Source organism: Lacerta agilis, chromosome 15, assembly GCF_009819535.1.
Source record: "Lacerta agilis isolate rLacAgi1 chromosome 15, rLacAgi1.pri, whole genome shotgun sequence".
Lineage (NCBI taxonomy): Eukaryota > Metazoa > Chordata > Lepidosauria > Squamata > Lacertidae > Lacerta > Lacerta agilis.
Genome location: NC_046326.1, coordinates 40,980,938 through 40,997,428, shown reverse-complemented (window position 1 = coordinate 40,997,428; position 16,491 = coordinate 40,980,938). Strand labels below are relative to the sequence as shown.

The window sequence follows — 16,491 nt, the reverse complement described above, 5'->3', positions numbered from 1 at the left end:
TTGTCACTCCCCCAATGGACCATCTTGCACTGTAATCCCAACACAGTTGTAGCTCACCACCACCCTTCAGCCCAGGTGTGTGTGGAACCTCTGGCCCTCCAGATGTTGCTGAACAAAGACATCAGTCCAAACAGCATGACTAGTGGCTAAGGATGATGGGACTTGTAGAACAGCACCTTTTCTGTAGCCTGGGGATAAAGTAAAACCTGGCTAGACTGATGTGGTTCATTTATGTGACCTCTGGGTTTACTAGGTTGTTAGAGAGGAGAGCTCCTGAACCTCAAGGGTCCTACTAAAGAGACATGAATGGGTACAATTTATGGTAGACAAACTGTATTGTTCCAACCATTGCAAAAATACAATCATTAAAAATATACATACATACATACAAGTTGGACGCCATATAAATCTTTACCAATATAAAGAAGTGCTCTTAACAGGTTTAATACTGTAAAAGTTAAACTAGCAAGTGCATGCTACAGTCTGAATGTTATTTTTTTATAAAAAGATTTAAAATAAAGGCTTTAATTAAAAATGCATGGATCTAAATTCTGAATTAAAATTCTGAATTTAAAAGCAATTTGGTGGAGGGGAGGTGTAAATTAGGCTGAAATCTATTAGACAAAACACAAACCAATTATTTTGAAGATCCATTGCAATTGACCAAAAGTGTAACTAAAAGTAGAGAAAAAACACCTTATCTTTTATTATATACATAAATCATAAGAAATACCTGCGTGCTTACAATAGCACCTGAAAGTTCCACCATTCGACAACTACAAGGCTCAGTTTACTCACTGAAAGAAATTGCTTGTGCTCAGCAAATCTGTGGCAGACTTGAAGCTGAGGACCTCCTCAGAGAACAGCTTGAGCTGCTTCTGTGCCTTTTTCAAGGAGGAAGTTGTAGGCTTCCTTTTGTAAGAAACCTCTTTCAGAAGTTTGTCTGCTAAATAGTGAAGCCACAAGACATTGCTGTGGGGGAAGTAGTCAGCCCAGCTGTTTGCGTTCTCCTCTCTCATCTGCCTGTAAATGTCAAACTGATAGTCACCTCTGCCTTGGAAGATCTCCTCATCAGTGGAGAGGTCACAGTACACAGTTAACCCATCCCTCTCCAGCCTGGAGAAGGTGTAGTCAATAATGTTGACAAGGATGCCGTGAGTGGGGAGCGTGTGGGTCTCCCCATTCAACGTAAAGCTCACCTCCTTTAAGGTGGTTTTCTTCACCAGCACGTTGCCCCAGTGGAGATCTCGGTGCTCAAAGTGCAAAGATTCCTCAGCCACGGCCAGCGAAGCTGTGACTTGGTGCAATATGCTCTTGGAGGCCAGCACAGAGCTCAGCTGCTGGTTACGCATGTATTCCAGGTTCATGCCTCCATACTCAAACTCCAAGACCACAAAGAGCTGCCGTTCTCCAAAGAAGTCTGGCCGGTCGTTTTCAGACTCTCTCAGCCTGTGGTATTCATCCCAGGCAGCCAGGAGACGGTCAGGGTAGCTGCCCTGGACGCAGTGAATGGAAAGCAAGCCGATAAACCCAGACGTTTGGTGAACCTCCTCATCTGCCAAAAGGCTGAGCTCTTTTGAAATGATGATCTCAGGTAAGATCTCACCAAAGGTCTTCTGAGGTTCTCCGTTGACTCGGTCGCTCCCTTCAATGGGGATTATTTTTAAAGCTGTGAGACCCCTTTCACCTTCTGTCCTGAAAACCTCCCCAAAAACACCTTCTCCAATTTTCTCACACTTCTGCATCTTATCAGGGGTGATGAATTCCTCAAAGGAGATGGGGCCGTCCTGCTTGCATTCCCTGTAGACTTTTTCCTCATCCGTTAGAACCCTCTCTGATGTGGCAGAAGAGGTCATTGACGACAGCAGGACCATAGAGGAGGAAGGGGATATAGAGTAGCCCAGCTTTTGAGTGAAGGGGGTCTTGGGAGTCTCCATCACGGAAGGATAAGAAGCATTGGCAATGCTGCCACTTGAGCTTTCCGCCTCAGACAGGATGATCTTTTTCTTGTGGAGAGAAAAAGAAGCCCGGATCCTGCGCCACAACCTGGAGTTCTTGAATGAGCACTCTGGAGACAAAATTGACGAGGAAAGATAGTCTTCCATTTTGCTGAATTTCAGGCGTTCCTGAAGGAGGGAAGGATTAGCCTGCCTTTTCCACCCCAAGTTTCTCTTCTGCCTTGCTTTCTCAAGCTTCCCTCCTTGTCCCCATCGACTGGTACTGAATCCGCTGATGCAAGCTTTTCGACCAGTGCCTACGGTGCTACAGGTGGGGACCAACTTTTTGCTGGTGTCAGATAGGCCACAGAGAGAATCTGACTGCAAAGTATTATGTTTTTTCGAAGAAAGCTTGACTATCGCTTGTTTTTTGGTGGACTGACTAGCCAACCAGTTTGGCACCACCCGACTGTCCAGGAGCACAATGGGCTGAAGCTGGGGGCTACTATAGTCTTTTATGCTATCATTCCCTTCTTCCGAGACTGCTCCATTTAGCTCACCAACTGCCTTTGGATAACTGGTGCATGCTTGAACTGAGACACGCTGCCTCTTGTTAGCAAGAGGTGCTGCATCTTTTGGAAACCAGAGGTAAATCTTGTCATCGTGCAAACTGGCTTGTAGCTGCAAAACACCACAAAGAGGCTCTTTGGGTGACACTGGGAGGCTCTGGTCATGATCTGCATCTGGGCTTTGAAGACAACTGGGGCTGACCACATAACACCCCGGCGAGATTGTGAGCCCTTCCCTGTTTTGCAAAGATGCTCCTGTCTTGCTGCAGGAATTGCAAGACTGCAAGGCAGAGCTTCTTTTGAACAGTGTATTAGGTGAGCTGCTGCAGTGCGGCTGAAATAACGTCACAGGCAGAGGTTCAGCCTGGGAATCCTCGTGCACAGACTTCCGCTGTAGACTCGGGACATCCTCCAGGGTGAACAGCTCCAAGCTGCCTCCCATCTCCCTGGCATCCCCATCCATCTTCACTGAGCTCAGCTCAGAGAGGCCATCACCGCCACCACGACAGCAGTCCTCTTGCACCACTTCCTGCAGGTGGTTGGGATGAAAGCAGGCGTAAGAGACAGGGCTGCTCCGCAGGATGCTCTCCTCGCCTCCCTGTTCCTCCAAATCCCTTTTTGCCAGTTGCAGCAGCCCAGGGGTGCTCGAGAGCAAAGGGATCTGTATATTCATCCCTCTCTGGACATGCTTCCGGCGGCGCTGAGTGATGTTCCTGCGCAGCGGGGTGGGGGGCACAAAGGTGCTGGTGGCAGCAGGCTGGCCCCCGAGCTCTCCCAGCGGGGCCTTGTTCTCCTTGGCCCCCTCCCCCTTTTTCTTGGCGGTGCCCTTCCTGCGGGGGGGCTTTTTGCGCAGCCGGGCCTTCCTGGTGGGGGGCAGGAAATCGGAGTCTTCGGAGGAAGGGGGGGCAGCGGGGGCCTTTTCCTGCCCTCGGGCCTTTAAAATCCTCCTGCGGGGATCTCCGAAGGAGGGAGAGGAGGCCGCTTCTTCGAAGGACGTGGAGGAGGAGCAGCTGCTGCTGAAGAGGCGCTTCCTGTCCACCGGGGGCGAGATCCAGGGGGCGGGAGGGGGCAGCCGCCTCAGCCCAGCCCGGCGAGCGGCAGCAGCGGAGGCCGCGCCCGGCCTGGCCCCGCCTGGTCCCCTCCGCAGCCCCGAGTACGTCCTCAGCAGCCGGGCCCCAGGCTGCTCCATGCGAGCGGAACCAGGCCCTGCCCGAGCGCCCCTCACCCCACACGGGAAGTGGTCGGCCGGAAGCGGGCGAGGGGGCGTGGCCCCCGAGGGGCGGGTCCCTTCTCCTTCGCTAGGCTACGGGGGGAAGTTCGGCGCGGCCGCCACCATTTCAAATCCAGCTGTCGCGAGAACCCCGGCGAAGCTTTCCCTCGCGAGAGGCTTCCGCGACCACCGCAGCCAATCGGGAGAGGCGGCGCGCGGCTCAAGCTCTCGCGAGCTTTTCGGGAAGAGGTGGGGTTCGGGAGCGGTTTGCTCCTTTCAATTACTGTCTTGCCTTTCCCGTCTCTATGGTATAGAGCGCCGCCCCGCGCTTCTTTCCTCTTTGACGGCCCCTAGAGGAAAGGGGAATAGGGGCGATGCTCGTACACCTTAGCGTCCTGTTTGGGTTCTTGCTCGCCATTTGAGGGGTAAGGCTGGGGAAAGCTGCGTTCAGTTGAGGGTGTGTGGCAAGATTATTCTTTCTGCTCCAGACTGAGGTGTGAGTTTAAAACATGTTTGAAAGAAGTGTGTGTGTGTGTATTATAAATATATAACGGGTGGTACTGTATGTACTTTTATGCACAGAACTATTGAAATTAATAGACGTCAAGCCCATTCATTTTTATGGGTCAACTTTTGAGTATCACTAACGCTGAAAAAATAAAATATTTCTTTTCCGTTTATTTCTTTTATATTCTTTATATTTATATTATATTCTTAATAAGCAGGATTTCAAAGCAGTGCGCATAAACTTCAAAGAAAAACCGTACACAATAAAAAATATGAATTCATCATGAAAACAGAAAACCACCTTAGAATGCCTGTTGAAACGTTTATATCCAGCTGCCTTTGCATCCTGTCTAATGTTTCCCACATGAATTTTCTCCCCCCACCTCAGGACTGCTTTGCACAGTGCAATTTTTAAATTGCTGCTAATAAAATGAATTCCAAACACAGCAATCTGCAATAGGTGGCACATTAAGCACATAAATAGTTAATGCCTTTTGAAATGATACATTTAAAATTGATAATAATTAGAAATAAAGTTTCTCATTAGCTCCCTCCCCAAGAGCTCCGCATAAACTATATGGTTGAGCATTGTATCAGCTGTACTGTTCAAATAAACATGTAATTAACCAAGTAATTAAAGCCAGGCTGCCGAGGTCCCTGGTGTACAGTAAGACAAGCACCAGCAGCTCGAACCTTTACCATCTGCTGACTTTCTTTCTCCTCTGCACGAACGTATTTAAGTCAATATGTGGGTTTTTGTGTGTGTGGCTTTTTGTAATACCAAATTTATTCTGTGTCTGCCAAATTGTTGGTTTTTGTTCTATTTGACCTCCTTGGTCTGTTTTGTAAACTGCCTTCACACTCACACACACACACACACACACATACTGATTGTATTTTTATAAGAGGTGGATACTAACATGAGTTTGGCCAAACTGCGAGAGGCAGTGAAGGATAGGCGTGCCTGGCGTGCTCTGGTCCATGGGGTCATGAAGAGTCGGACACGACTGAACGACTGAACAACAAAATTTGTTGTCCCCAAAGCATCTCGCAACTCACTGCTGAAAGGAAGCATGCAAATAAACTCAATTTATTATTAGTGGCAAAAGTTACTGCTAGAATCAGCCCTACACTTGTAACAGGGGCATAAGAATTCTGGACTACAGGGTGGCAATAAAACACTTCCCGACCCCTTTTTTTGGGGTGGAGAGGGCTTGTGTTCCTATCTCTGGGCCCTTTGGGGATTAAGACAAATTCATGGTGGATCAAGCTTTCAATTGGCCACAAGCTATGATGCTTACCTCCACTGTCAGATTCAGACCAAGTATCCCTAGGTTCCAGGGACATCCCTGATTTAGAGAAGCTGTCCCGGTTTCTGATTGGATCCCGAAATGTCCCACTTTTCCTTAAAGGTAAAGGTAAAGGGACGCCTGACCATTAGGTCCAGTCGCTGACGACTCTGGAGTTGTGGCAGTCATCTCGCGTTACTGGCCGAGGGAGCCGGCGTACAGCTTCCGGGTCATGTGTCCAGCATGACTAAGCCGCTTCTGGCGAACCAGAGCAGCGCACGGAAACGCTGTTTACCTTCCCCCTGGAGTGGTACCTATTTATCTACTTGCGCTTTGACGTGCTTTCGAACTGCTAGGTTGGCAGGAGCAGGGACTGAGCAACGGGAGCTCACCCCGTCACGGGGATTCGAACCACCAACCTTCTGATCGGCTAGCCCTAGGTTCTGTTTTCATTGGAGGGTATGGAGTTATCCGATCCCCAAGCTGTCTGCAGGCAATCCTGTATAGGGAAGGTTTTTTTTAATGTTACATGTTTTTATTACGTTTTTATATATGTTGGAAGCTACCCAGAGTGGCTGGGTCAACCCAGTAAGATGTGTGGGCTATAAATAGTAAAATTATCATTATGGAATAGGACGTCCCTATTTTCATCGGAGAAATGTTGGAGGGTATGCCTTTCAATACCAGTGTGAAAATAGGATGCTGGCATCAGGCTCTAACTGATACAGCAGCAGGTTCCAACTTAAGTCCTTTAATTTCAGTGGGTCTTCTCTGAGTAGGATTAACATTGGGTACAAGCCAATGTTATTATTTTAAAAGAGGCAACAGTATACAATCAGAAATCTGTACGGCTTTAATACTGCACACGCTCTATACATAAAAAGTGCACTCAAACATTGTTTTCCTCAAAGGATTACCCTATACACAGTTGCAATTCACAGCAGTTCTTAACAGACTACAGTTCCCAGAATTCTTTTAGATAAGGAATGTGTTTAAAAGTATATTGTGTACATGGCCTAAGTGCTATGAGTAGTATCTAATTAAGTGTTCTTGGTAGACTCATTGAACTCAATGAAGCTGAAATTAGCACCCATTCATTTCCGTGTTGCTTACTCTGAGTATGACCAACATTGGACACAACCTTGTTTCGTTGATTTTTTCCCCTCCTCTTTCATCAGAATACCACTGTGTGCAAAACGGACCTTGGACGCACAGACTCAAAGGTAAAAATAGGACTGTGGAGGGAGGAAGCATGTTTGCTGATCATACTCCTGCCCTTTTGCCTCTTAAGAAGGCAGCTTACAACAAGAAATCCACACAGTACAAAAGTTGGTGGGGTGGGGGGGGGGGAGACAGAGAAATTAAACAGGAGTGGAAAAAACAAATAACCAGGAGTTTTAGTTTTTTCAAAGCAAACAAAACCCAAATGTAATTAATAGGTGACTTTTTTTTACCAACCAAAATTTGTGGGTTACAATCAAAGGCTGCTTCTGTTACCAGGAGAATACCCATTGCAAGTTGTTACCAGAGAAATGGTGCCTTTTGATGGCCCAACTCCCCAAGTTCATTACCGGTCAGAGATTAATGAGCTGAGGCAGAAATCCAGTGAAAGCAAAGCTGATTTTTTTAAATTATCTGTTGCAACAGAGTCCCACCCCCCTTTTATCAGGAGGTGAAGGACCCAGAACTAAGTAAAAACAACTCCTCTTAAAAGTTTGCATTTTGGCATGGAGGAGGGCCTTCCTTTCTGCAGGGTTGTCTGGGATAAGTGTCATGGTTACATCACATACTAAGGTGGAGTCAGGCAAACCGGGGTGTCACCTTCCTGAATAATAGCTTGTTTTCACACAGTTCCAGACAGAGTGTACACAAAGTATTGACATTGTACATAGAGTTTGTGAATCCAAGATTCTCTAAAACAGATCCTGCAGTGAAGGTGGAGTCGCATTGTGCACAATTATTGTCTCTCTTCCTATGGATCCGCTCTGTTTTGAAATATAACTGTGCTCTTTCTCTGTCAGGACAGCGAGGGAGTTGGATACCAGCTCGTGAGTTGTACCATCACATCGGAGAAGGAGGACGTGGTTGTGACGGCAGAGCTACCTTTAGCCAATTCCTTACAGGTATATGTTGCGGGGAGAGGTTATTTTCCAGGGTCAAAGTTCCACCACTGAGTAGATCAGGGGTGAGGAATGTCTGGCCATCGGGACAAACTTGTCCTGACAGGTTCAGAATGGACCGGTGAGGCTGTTTCCCCCTAAACCACACACCCCACAGCCGGCATCATGTGTGATGTCAGACACGACTGGGAGCCTCGAAGTGCACTCCTGGTTGTGCTTAGTCAAGAGAAAACAGGCTTCGGCGGTTCAGCCCAAAGCCTGCTGGATCAACTGCATGAGTTCTCTGCAGGGAGCGCAATTGTGGAGCCTGGGAAAAAGCTGATGAGTGCTTTGACGTCCCGACTTTGGGGTTTCAAAGTGCCCAGTCCGTTTTATTGTGGCATCAGGTGATCAACAGGTGGGTTGCCCTGTCCTCTTTACAAATTTGACCCAAGAGGCAAGAATCTGGTCCACATAGCCTTAATAGTCCCCCCTCTGCGCCATGGAGAAACTTTGAAATTTAGAAAGCTGCTTTGTGTTGAATCAGATCCTTGATCTATCTTTGTCTACACCAGGTGTGGGAACTTCTGACCCCTGAACTGCAGCTCCCTTCCATCTCATGCCATTGGCCATGCTTGCTGGGGCTTGAATGCCAGCTTAGGAGAAAGTCAGGATATACTGTAAATGCAGCAAATAAGTAAAGAAACAGCAGGAAGGCTAAAGGTTCCCCACGCCTGGCTGATACTGACTTTCCTCATTTAACTATTGGAAATTCCAGTTGGGTGCCATAAACATTGCTGCTGCTTCCGCTGATCCTTCCTTTTAGGTCTTAGAAAACAGGACTGACTTGCTGGTTCGAGGGGAAATCGTTTTCGACAGGAACCTTTACGTGGGCCTGAATGCGGAAAATTACAAAACAGAGGTAACTAGCGGGAGGCAAGGCACTTCAGGCCCTTTTCTACAGGGAGGGATGAAAGGAGAACCAAAAGTGAGAAATGGAGCTTTTCTCAATCTTTAGCACAGCAGGGCCAGCCCTGTCATTGGGCCCTGGGGGGGCAGCTTCCCTCTGCGACTGGTTGTGGAGGGGGGGCCACGAAAGGGCAGCAAATGCTTAATAATATGATTTATTATCTTATGGTTGGATTTTCAGGCAGCTGTGGATGTGCAGTCCACTCACGTTTATGAGGGAGCTGAAACATTTAAACCGATTTAAGGTTGTAGCAGAGCACTGAATGCCTCAAGGGCTTAGGACTGCTTCCCCTGCAAAATTCACCAGCTTCCCTTGTTTCCTTTTTTGCCCCTTGTACGTAGATCAAGGTGATCTTGCTGAGGGAGAAAGTGTTCGATTTCCTTCCCTTCCTCATTGGCAGCTCTGTGGGCGGCGTGGCGCTGCTGCTGCTAATTATCGCCGTTCTTTATAAGGTTAGTATTCCTTCCACAGAGCCGTGTTTTAAAAATAGGCTAGATCAAGTCAAATCCAATATTTACTGTTGCGTTGAAGAAGCAAAGCAATAAGCGCGCGTAGGATGCATTATCCAAATGACTACAGCAGGATAAAATAATAAGAGCGGCACAGAGTAAAATAAAACGGGCGCCAACATTTCAAACTGTTGTAGTCATGTCAAGAGCTCCAAAGATGAAAAAAAAGTACATAATGTCTGGGGTCAGTTCCTGGCGGGTTTTTGGCCACACTGAGAGCAATAGATGCATTTTGATCACCGGGGAGTAAAAGGATGTAAAATGCATTGGTTGTCCTGACAGATTTAATTAAAGGGGTTCAGTAAAGATTTTGCACGGCTCTCAGTCAAGGAGCAATACAGAAGGACATGGGCCACTCACTCGGCCTCCCCCAGAGGCGCTGGGGCGCTTGTGCTCGTGGTAGCGGGTGGTCCAGATTGTTTTAGGATGTTGTCCGTGAGAAGATGCTGAGATCTGAGTCGCTGCTGCCAGGGGGTGACTTTGTGAGCGAGCATCAAGGGGGTTTGCTACAGACCACAACAGAAGGGTTTTATACCTGGAAAGGGCTGTAGGTCAGTGTTAGAGCACCTGCTTGGCATGCAGAAGGTCTCTGGTTCAACCCCCAGCATCTCCAGGCAGGACCGGGTAAGACATTGGCCTAAAACATTGGAGGGTCACTGCCAATCAGCAGGGAGACATGGTACCCTCCAGATGTCGTGGGGTTCTAACTCCCAGCAGCGCCAGCTGCCAACAGGATCAGGGATGCTGGGAGTTGTAGTTCAGCAGCATCTGAAGAGCACCAATTGAGTTGGATGGGTCCGTGCCCTGACTCTGTATAAAGCACCTTCCCATGTATATACAGGGATGAGGAGCCTGTGGCTCTGGACTCTGGCTCCCATCATCCCATGACCATCAGCCCTGTTACCTGGTGCTGATGGGAGTTGGAGTCTAACAACCTCCTGAGGACCACAGTCTCCCCTTTCCCATATCCGTAGGATTAGAGTGAACTTCTATGGCACAGGAGCACGCCAGAGAGTTTGTATTAGAACTCTCCCATCACGTTCTTTTACAAACATGAAAGGCGTCTATTACTATTCTCTGCCTTTAAAATTGAAACTTCTGTTGTTGTTGTTTTTTTAAAAAAACGGAACAAATTAGCTGGATTCCCCGTTGCTTATTTCTGCTCTCTTTTCACCCCCTTCTAGTGTGGTTTTTTCAAAAGAAAGTACAAAAATAGGATTGCAGAACAGTGCGATTCCTGAGAACGAAGTGGAGAGAGATTCTGGAATGGGACGATGGGTAACCTTCCTCAGACTGCGAGGCACAGTCAGATTGCAACTTGGCTTTTTATTAATGTATTCCTTGATGTAGGCTGAAAATAAACCTTTTGCCCTAGTCTTGGGTTCCTGAAAACCACTATTACGGATTTCAGTGCACTCCCCCCCCCCCCCGGGCACACAGTACCGGCACCTCTCTCTTTTGTTGTTAAAATGTGTGGCACTTACTGTAGCAACTTCACAGTGAGTACCGGCACCTATTTTTCTAGAAAAGAAAGCCCTGGCGGATTTAATTTGGGAGCCTCGTGGGCCTTTGTGTGGCTTTTTTGGAGGCAACCTCGTACTCCGCATGGCTTAGTTCACAGCCAGCTTGAGATTGTGAACGTATTTCCCCCCCCCCCGCCCGTTTTCTCACTCCTGCCGTCATCCATCATCTCCCATTTTCCATCTTAAGACCGTGATCCGGGGCCCGTGGTTTCGCCAATGATTTTCCTTCCTCAAACCTCCCAGGTTTAGTGGTTAAGAGCGGCAGACTTGTAATCTGGTGAACCAGGTTCGCGTCTCTGCTCCTCCACATGGAGCTGCTGGGTGACTTTGGGCTAGTCACACTTCTCTGAAGTCTCTCAGCCCCACTCACCTCACAGAGTGTTTGTTGTGGGGGAGGAAGAGAAAGGAGATTGTGAGCCGCTTTGAGACTCCTTCGGGTAGTGATAAAGCAGGATATCAAATCCAAACTCTTCTTCTTCTCTTATTTACCAACCTGCCAAAGACTCCTGGGGAACACGAAAGCTTTCACACTATTTTTGTAGCATTTCTCGTCAGCCTAATAAAAGTATTGCCCTAATATTGGTGGGTTGTTGTTGGGGTTGTTTGTTTGTTTGTTTTGGATTTTCCTGGTCTTTGATTCCATATAAAGAAGAACAATTGTTCATTTAAAAGACTGGAGTGAATTTAACTTTGCAGTGCCCGAGGACCTTTCATAATTGCAGAGCACCTGTCTACAATCGGCTTTCTCCCCAGCAGCTGCTAATTCAGTGGTAGACTGCTCCTGAACCCGGAGGGTCCTTGTAGTCACCAGGACTAGTAGCCATTCGTGGAGCTTCCACCCTCCGCAAAGCATCTGACCCCCTTTTAAAACCTTCCAAGCTGGTGCTGACATTACAAGTCCTTCAGGGTAGAAAATTATCTATGTTTATTAGAAGTGTCTTGGGAAATTATTTCTTTTCCTGGACTTTTCTCTACCTCCTGTCAATCTGTTTTGTTGGCTAACCCTGAATATGAAACTTAAGTATTACGAGAGGTAGAAAAAAAATGTCTATCTTCTTTCTTTATGACATATTTAAAATTACAAACGTTGTTCCTCCTCCCTGCCATCCCATCCCAACACAGTCATTTAAGCTTCAATTCAACACTTATCAGGGAGTAATTTCTATTGAATTCAATGGGGCTTGCTTTTGAGAAGAAAAGTATAGAATTTCATTGTTTTGTGTGGGATTCTCCCCCCAACCCCTCCAAACTTTCTCCTTTCTTCATAAGGAAGGTGTTCCAACTCTCTGATAATTTTGGTTGTGCTTTTCTGAGCATTGTGTTTCTTCAAAAGAGGAAAGACTAGGTGGACCTGGCAAGATTGAGGGTCCTAAGCTTCTCTTTCATCTGCACAAGGCTTTTTTTTTTTAATCTCCTTCATTGTGTTTCCCGTGTCTATTTGACCCATCTGGCAGTGTTTCCAGTTTGTTATGGCTTGCTGGCATTCATTTATTTGGCACCGAGGGCCTGGCTGCAGGAACCATCCAACTTTAGAGAGAAACCCTCCATCCATTTTAAATGATACCATTATCTTTTTGGACAGTACAGGTGAAACTCGAAAAATTAGAATATCGTGGAAAGGTTCGTTTCTTTCAGTAATTCAACTTAAAAGGTGAAACTAATATATGAGATAGACTCATGACATGCAAAGCGAGATATGTCAAGCCTTTATTTGTTATAATTGTGATGATTATGGCGTACAGCTGAGGAGAACCCCAAATTTACAAATTCAACTTTGGGGTTTTCATCAACAGTACACCATAATCATCACAATTATAACAAACAAAGGCTTGACATATCTCGCTTTGCATGTCATGAGTCTATCTCATATATTAAACTCCAGTAGCTACAGGTAATGAAAACAATTGCTTACATAAATGGACTTTTCCACGATATTCTAATTTTTCGAGTTTCACCTGTAGGTCTTGGGGATGTGGCCTTGTCTCCTGTGCAAGTTGAGTGCAAGACGCAACCTGTCATTTTTTCAGCAATTGCTCTTTCTCTCATCAGACCTCCATGTCATTTAGTCACAGCCTGGGGAATCCTTCACATGACTCTGGGGAGTTTATGTAGGCAAAACAATCCAGCAATTCGAGGACACTTTGGGGATATATAAACAGATGTCTCTTTCTTCGGGGAGGGGGGGGGATGGGTTGATGCAGAAAATTGGAATGTCTGCTTAACAAAAGGTTTGCAGCACTGACTGCCCCTAAACTGGCATCTGGCACCTTCATTGTATGGCTTTTGCTTTATGCAGAAGACAACTCTTTACCCTGGCCTTTTGACACTAGAGATAGATAGATAGATAGATAGATAGATAGATAGATAGATAGATAGATAGATAAGGTAGGTAGATAGCAGTCTAATGTAAGAAATCTAAATCTCCATTATCCCTCACTTTTTGCTCTGTTGGCTGGATCTGATAGAAATGCATCCAACATCATTTACTTGGGTGGATGGCCACAGGTTCTCCATCGTTAAACTAAATTAATAAAATAATCTCTTGTGCTTATAAGAAGTTGGAACAGGTGTGGGGGAACCTTTGGGCCTCCAGCTGTTGCTGAACTACAACTCCCATAATCCCGGGCCATTCGCTATGCTTGCTGGGGATGATGGGAGTTGTGGTTCCGCAATGTCTGGAGGGCCAAAGTTCCCCCACATCCGAGTTAGAAGGATGCTGTTGGCAGGCACACAAGCCACACACAAAGTTCTCTCTTCCAGCCAAGCCCCTTAGCTACTGTGGATCTGTCCTATGTCAGGCAGGAGACCCTGTCAAAACAAAGCAGATGAACATAAGGAATGCATATATATTTGAGCCAGACATACAGTAAGTGCTGCGTATATATATATATATTTGCAGTGTGATCATCCCTGGCAAGTCGGAGCGGCATAAAACTGACCGTCCTTTGGCAGTTGGCCCAACAAAAGAAGGAGATTTGTAGGAGCACATTTGAGAAATGGGAGTTGGGCCAGACTGCTGTTCCAGCAGATTCCTTCCTGGATCATTAATCCAGAATGTCCCATTCTGCTCCGTTAAATCCCTAAGTGGCAACCGTGAGCCACTCGCAAGGAAGATCTATGCATCAACGAGGGAGCCTCAGCCCTGCATGTCTTGTAAGTCCTGTGGGATGGGGGCATCTCAGTGTGTTGCTCATCTGCGGAGGGCAAAGCCTTTAAAAATAACCAAAAAGTCTCCTGTGAACTCCCGACACAAGCCGCCTGTCTGTGCCAGCCAATCTCAATTCCCTGCCTTTTCTCAATAGGCAGAACAGCAGCAGGACCTCTGAAGTTGGGAACATATCTCAGTGGGTGAAACCTCCACTTTAAGGTCCCAGCTTCAAATCCTGGCATCTCCAGTAAAAAGAAGATGGAGGAACCTCAGAGCTGGGGGCCAGATGTGGTCCTCTGGATCTCTTGATATGGCCCTCAAAACTTTCTCCAAGCCACACCTCCTCTTTCCAGGCCACATCCCTCAGTCAGCTAAGCTGTTCATTCCCCCACCCACCCAATGTTTTTTGTCTTGATGGAATGTGCCCCGATCTCTGACAATGCACCTGATTAACTCCGCCGGCGGTGATGCTTGAGAAGAGAGATGGCAGGCCAACCGTGGCCTCTCCCAAGGGCAGCAGACACACAAATCAAGGTGAAAAATGACCTTCTCAAAAAGACGCTCGCCGTCAGCAAAAACATCGCTCCAGGGGAGTGCAGAAAAAGTGAGGGGAAAGAGAGACACTGGAAGTTTTCCTCAACGCAATTTTGGTTTCTACTCTGTGGTTTTGTAGTCAATGTCAGAACTTGGGCGCTGGGGTTTTGAGGTGGTGGAAATAATATCTAAGGCCACGTTCAACTGTGATACCAATTTAAGCAGTCATGGAGTTGAGAGCGGTTAGACCTCTCTATTCCCCTCCCAGAGTTCCCTGTGAAGAGGGATTGATTGTTAAACTACCGTGGGAATCGTATGCGGGAAATAATATTTTCAGCACCCTTAACTAAAGCACAGTTCCCAGGATTCTTTGGGGAAATCCACGGCTGTTTAAAGTGGTACCAGAATGCCCTAAATGCATGGTATGAATGTGGCGTTAAACAGGAATGGATAACTTTTGGTCCTCGTGATGTGGCGGGGACAGCATCATCCTGCGCCATTGGCTGATAGGGTTGATGGAAGACGTGAGTCTAAGGTCACCTGGAAGTCCACATAGTGCCCCCGTCTCTGACCAAAAACAAAGCATTGGAGGGGAATAATGCAGTTTTTGAAGGTCAACAGCTATTGGGTCTGTACTAAAACACATTCCGAGCCTTGATGTTGGGACCAGCTGGTCTCAAACTCAGAACTCTTTACCGTGCCTGCATCCCCACCATCCATTTAAAGCTCACCTCCCTCACCTCCCTCACCTCTAGGAAGGATCCTGGGAATTGATTTGTTAAGGATGCTAGGAACTGTAGTGCTGCACCAGGTAAACTACAGTTCCCGCGATTCTTTGGGAGGGTGTGTGCTTTAAATGGATGGTGGGTGCGCAGCTTGCAAGAGTCCGGCACCAATTCGGTGGCTGAATGGGCGCTTCCTCTTCTTCATCATCATTGTTAAGCGATGGCCTGTGGTTCGGTTTTTAAAAAACACACACACACAGATGATCCCTGCTGCTGGGGAACAGTGGCAACCATGGACCTGTCTGAGGATGAGCCTTTATAAATGCATCTCATGTTCTTATTTTGTTGTTGTTGTTGTTTAGTTGTCTTAGTTGTGTCCGACTCTCCGTGACCCCATGAACCAGAGCATGCCTTGGAAACTCACTTTCTTCTCCATGTCCATGGAGTTTTCTTGGCAAAATACTGGAGTGGATTGCCAGTTCCTTCTCCAGTTCTTATTTTAAATGCCCTTTAAACTCTGGGGGGAAGCCAGCTGCAGAGGGTGCCATCTGGCTAGCATCTGTGATGCCCCCAACCCTCAAAGTCTTTCCACAGAAATCCTTAGTGTAACGTTTTTCAGTTGTGCGTATTGGCCTGCTCCTGTGACATCCCGAACACACACACACACACACACACACACACACACCCTCCCATCCTAGCCTTTTCACAGCTAGGACTCCTGTTTATTTCCGATGCCTCTGACAGATGGGCACCGTTAACTAAAGGAGCCGGGGAGAACTTATAAACACAGAACAAAACAAGCTGTCAAGATGTAATGAATTAAACCTCTGGCACACCTCCAGGGAAAACCAACTTAAGATGGAGTAAATAACAGTCAAGAAGAGGTGGGCGGCTGGGAAACGTTAAATCAATAAGCGTCGACTATTGAAATATCGTAGTAAAATGCATCTCTGGGCATAGACGGATGTAACATTTCTTAGAGCAGTGGGAGCCCCCTCACTGGGATTGTTGTTGTTGTTCAGTCGTTCAGTTGTGTCCGACTCTTCGTGACCCCATGGACCAGAGCACGCCAGGCATGCCTATCCTCCACTGCCTCTCGCAGTTTGGCCAAACTCATGCCAGTCACTTCGAGAACACTGTCCAACCACCTCGTCCTCTGTCGTCCCCTTCTCCTTGTGCCCTCCATCTTTCCCAACATCAGGGTCTTTTCCAGGGAGTCTTCTCTTCTCATGAGGCGGACAAAGTACTGGAGCCTCAACTTCAGGATCTGTCCTTCTAGTGAGCACTCAGGGCTGATTTCTTTAAGAATGGATAGGTTTGATCTTGCAGTCCATGGGACTCTCAAGAGTCTCCTCCAGCCCCATAATTCAAAAGCATCAATTCTTCGGTGATCAGTCTTCTTTATGGTCCAGCTCTCACTTCCGTACATCACTACTGGGAAAACCATAGCTTTAACTATATGGACCTTTGT

General features: G+C 47.0%; 2 protein-coding genes across 2 annotated transcripts in view; one reads left to right on the top strand and one right to left on the bottom strand.

Moving 5' to 3' along the window:
• ITGAE (integrin subunit alpha E) overlaps positions 1 to 10,403 on the top strand; it is a 35,810-nt gene extending 25,407 nt beyond the window's left edge. The window contains exons 22-26 of the mRNA XM_033172594.1: positions 6,691 to 6,735; positions 7,534 to 7,635; positions 8,438 to 8,533; positions 8,923 to 9,033; positions 10,275 to 10,403. Of these exons, the coding sequence (XP_033028485.1) occupies positions 6,691 to 6,735; positions 7,534 to 7,635; positions 8,438 to 8,533; positions 8,923 to 9,033; positions 10,275 to 10,331 (411 nt within the window). The 3' untranslated portion in view covers positions 10,332 to 10,403. The remainder of the gene's footprint in view (positions 1 to 6,690; positions 6,736 to 7,533; positions 7,636 to 8,437; positions 8,534 to 8,922; positions 9,034 to 10,274) is intronic.
• On the bottom strand, positions 684 to 3,732 carry HASPIN (histone H3 associated protein kinase). The gene has a single exon (XM_033171832.1). It carries the CDS (start codon positions 3,693 to 3,695, stop codon positions 795 to 797), a length of 2,901 nt encoding a protein of 966 aa, XP_033027723.1. The 5' UTR covers positions 3,696 to 3,732; the 3' UTR covers positions 684 to 794.
• Positions 10,404 to 16,491: the final 6,088 nt, after the last annotated feature.